The following is a 2,672-nucleotide window of genomic DNA, read 5'->3' as shown; positions in this document are numbered from 1 at the left end:
TCTGGACCCACACCTCTGCTTGGAGAATAGTGGGTGTCCCATTTGTTTATTTATCTGACCTACATGTACGTTTATGCAAGGCCATCTGTTTACATGACCTGACACTGTCCCATGTCCCATTATGAAATGCAGCGGGTTAACAAACTTTCCTTACTAATTATGCAAATCAGCTACTGATTTGCATAATTAGTCATTAATTATGTAAAGCACCATCTCAGCTCTCTACATACCAAACATCACGACGATCTGTCGACCCCTTCTCAAGTTATTCATGTCCGAATGTCAAAACAAAAACACCCACTGCAGTTCTAAACAAGCCGCTAGGGGGCCCAAATTTACAAAACTTACTTCCGGTGGCATGAAGTATCTACCACACAAAAATCATGACCATAGCACTTTCAGAAAATATGCCCCTAAATTTTGAAGCTCCGCTGCAGTACCTTAAGTACCCGCTAGAAGGCCCATTATCGAACTTGACCTTCCTTTCTGTAAACCCTACCCATCCACTAAATATCATACAGATCCATCAACAGCTTCTTGAGTTATGCTGGCGACATACAAATACACATCCACACAAAGCCTGCTGCAGTACCGACGGAAAATGCCAGGGGAACCATTTTTAAACTTGACCTCCGTTTCCACAACATCTACATACCTACAAAAAATCATGAAGATCCATCAACGTTTCCGTCACTTTTTTTGCCTACATACAAAGGCAAAAAGATTACAAGTCCGCTGCAGTACTGTTAAATAACGCAAGGTGAACCATTTTCGAACTTGACCTTCCTTTACACAACCACTACACACCTACCAAAAATCATAAAGATTCATTGAAGCTTTCTTGAGTTATGCTCCTGACATACATACAGACCCACCCAACAGATTTTTCAACCGAAAACATAATCTTCCCCGAGTACAAGTACTCGGCGAAGATAATTAAGATATATTCCTCGATCTCTCTATGTATGTAGTACCCAAGCCTGTATTACACGACCTCTCGCTGCCAGGGGCTAAGGGCCGGTCAGTCTAGCTGGCCACCACGATTTAGTCAGGCTAGTACATGTACTACTCATATCATAATGATAACTTAATATATCAAATTCGCTGAAAGGAGTGTTAGTAAGAATGCATTTGTGTCAAATTTTCAATTCAACTCCTGGCTGTAAATGTCTTATTCCAGCGCGCCCTATGTTTCTTAGTGAAACAAAATCTAGAGTTTTCACAGTAAGTTAAATTTCAACTGCTCAGGTTTCTTCACCAGTCGCTGCATCACTTCTCTGCACTTCTTCTTGGCGTCGTCAGCCGTCTTCCCGTACGTCGAAAGCTTCGCAAACTCATTCTTACCAGGGAGGAACTCCTCATCGAAATCCATGAACCAAGTGATCTTGACTTCAAGGTCCTCCCTTAAGTTTTCCACCTCGGACAGGTTGACCATGTCTCCGGCCTTCCCCGTGTAGTTCTCGTGGACTTGGAGCGGCAGGTTGAGAGCGGCCCGTCCCGTGGGTACAGGCGGGGCGGGACGGACCCCGCAGCACAGCCCGAGGTACGTCTGCAGCGGCAGCGGTCCCGCCAGACAGGCCGTGTACAGGCCGCTCAGATTCCCGGACATTCGGGCGTTCACCTCGATCAGCTTGATCTGTGGGTACAAGTTTGTGCAGTGTTAGAGTAGGCCGTTAAGCAGCGGCATCTGAATGTCTGGTCAATAGCAACACGGAGATAAAGTATTCATGATCTTTTAACTGAAAATCTTGCTGTGGGAGGGGAAAAAGTTGTAGCAAGATTACTTGTCCGTCGGCCAGGATGAAGTAATCCACGTGTACGAACTGGTTATTGAAGCCGTGATCCACCATTCTGCCCACGACCTTGTCAAAACCTCCCCACAGTCGTGTCTGCATCATATCTGTGGATGAGGTAAAATAACAATCTATTGACTACTTCGATCACCATATAAAACTTGTCGACAAATGAGGCTGTCACCAACACTGCTTGTACAACGTCTATGGTGATTGTAGAACATCCATGTGTATTTTTGGACATACAACAGACAGATATACTCGCTAGATAGAAATGAATGCCAGCATAGAATACACCAAATAACAGTTACTCAAGCAACTGGATATGATTCTGGAAACGGTCAGACGTTTCAAGGAGCATCCACTACTTTTCGTCAGTGACTCAGTATCGTATTACCAGGATGTCTAACCTTCATCGACGTCAGCATAGAATGTTTTTGCAGACGATTATGGTAGTGTACAAGAGTAGTCTGAAACCCATTATTTCTATTTTAGTCCGCTTCCAACGGTCACAACCCCACAAATAACTATTTGCGTTGTAGCGACGTTGGATGCGTACTAAAGCTAACTTGACTGCACTCCAGGATAGTGATATAGCAAGCAGTTGAAGCATTACCGCACATGACACGGCTTGACCATTGTAGCTTATTTTAGAATACATTACAATTCATCAGATGCTTGTGACAGACTCATTGTGAAGCAATCTTTCAGTTATTGTAGCAAACGTGTCTACTTTGAAAAATGAGACCATTTGCCAAATTCACATGATGTTGAAATCAAAAGTATATAGCAGACATGGTGCGCATGCTCACCTGAGAGGGTTGAAGGCATGCAGCTTCCCTGGTAGGGGATGTCCTGTCCTGGCCAGTGGAGGCTGTC

The 2,672-nt window shown here is 44.2% G+C and overlaps 1 protein-coding gene across 1 annotated transcript; it reads right to left on the bottom strand.

Moving 5' to 3' along the window:
* Positions 1–940: 940 nt before the first annotated feature.
* Positions 941–2,672, bottom strand: LOC136425636 (uncharacterized). The gene is made up of 3 exons (XM_066414561.1): positions 2,606–2,672; positions 1,785–1,900; positions 941–1,636 (listed from the first exon to the last, which is right to left on the bottom strand). The coding sequence occupies exons 1-3, from the start codon at positions 2,622–2,624 to the stop codon at positions 1,220–1,222; spliced, it is 552 nt and encodes a 183-aa protein (XP_066270658.1). The 5' UTR covers positions 2,625–2,672; the 3' UTR covers positions 941–1,219.

The sequence above is a fragment of the Branchiostoma lanceolatum genome, chromosome 19 (genome assembly GCF_035083965.1).
Source record: "Branchiostoma lanceolatum isolate klBraLanc5 chromosome 19, klBraLanc5.hap2, whole genome shotgun sequence".
NCBI lineage: Eukaryota > Metazoa > Chordata > Leptocardii > Amphioxiformes > Branchiostomatidae > Branchiostoma > Branchiostoma lanceolatum.
This window is presented reverse-complemented; position numbering and strand designations above follow the sequence as displayed.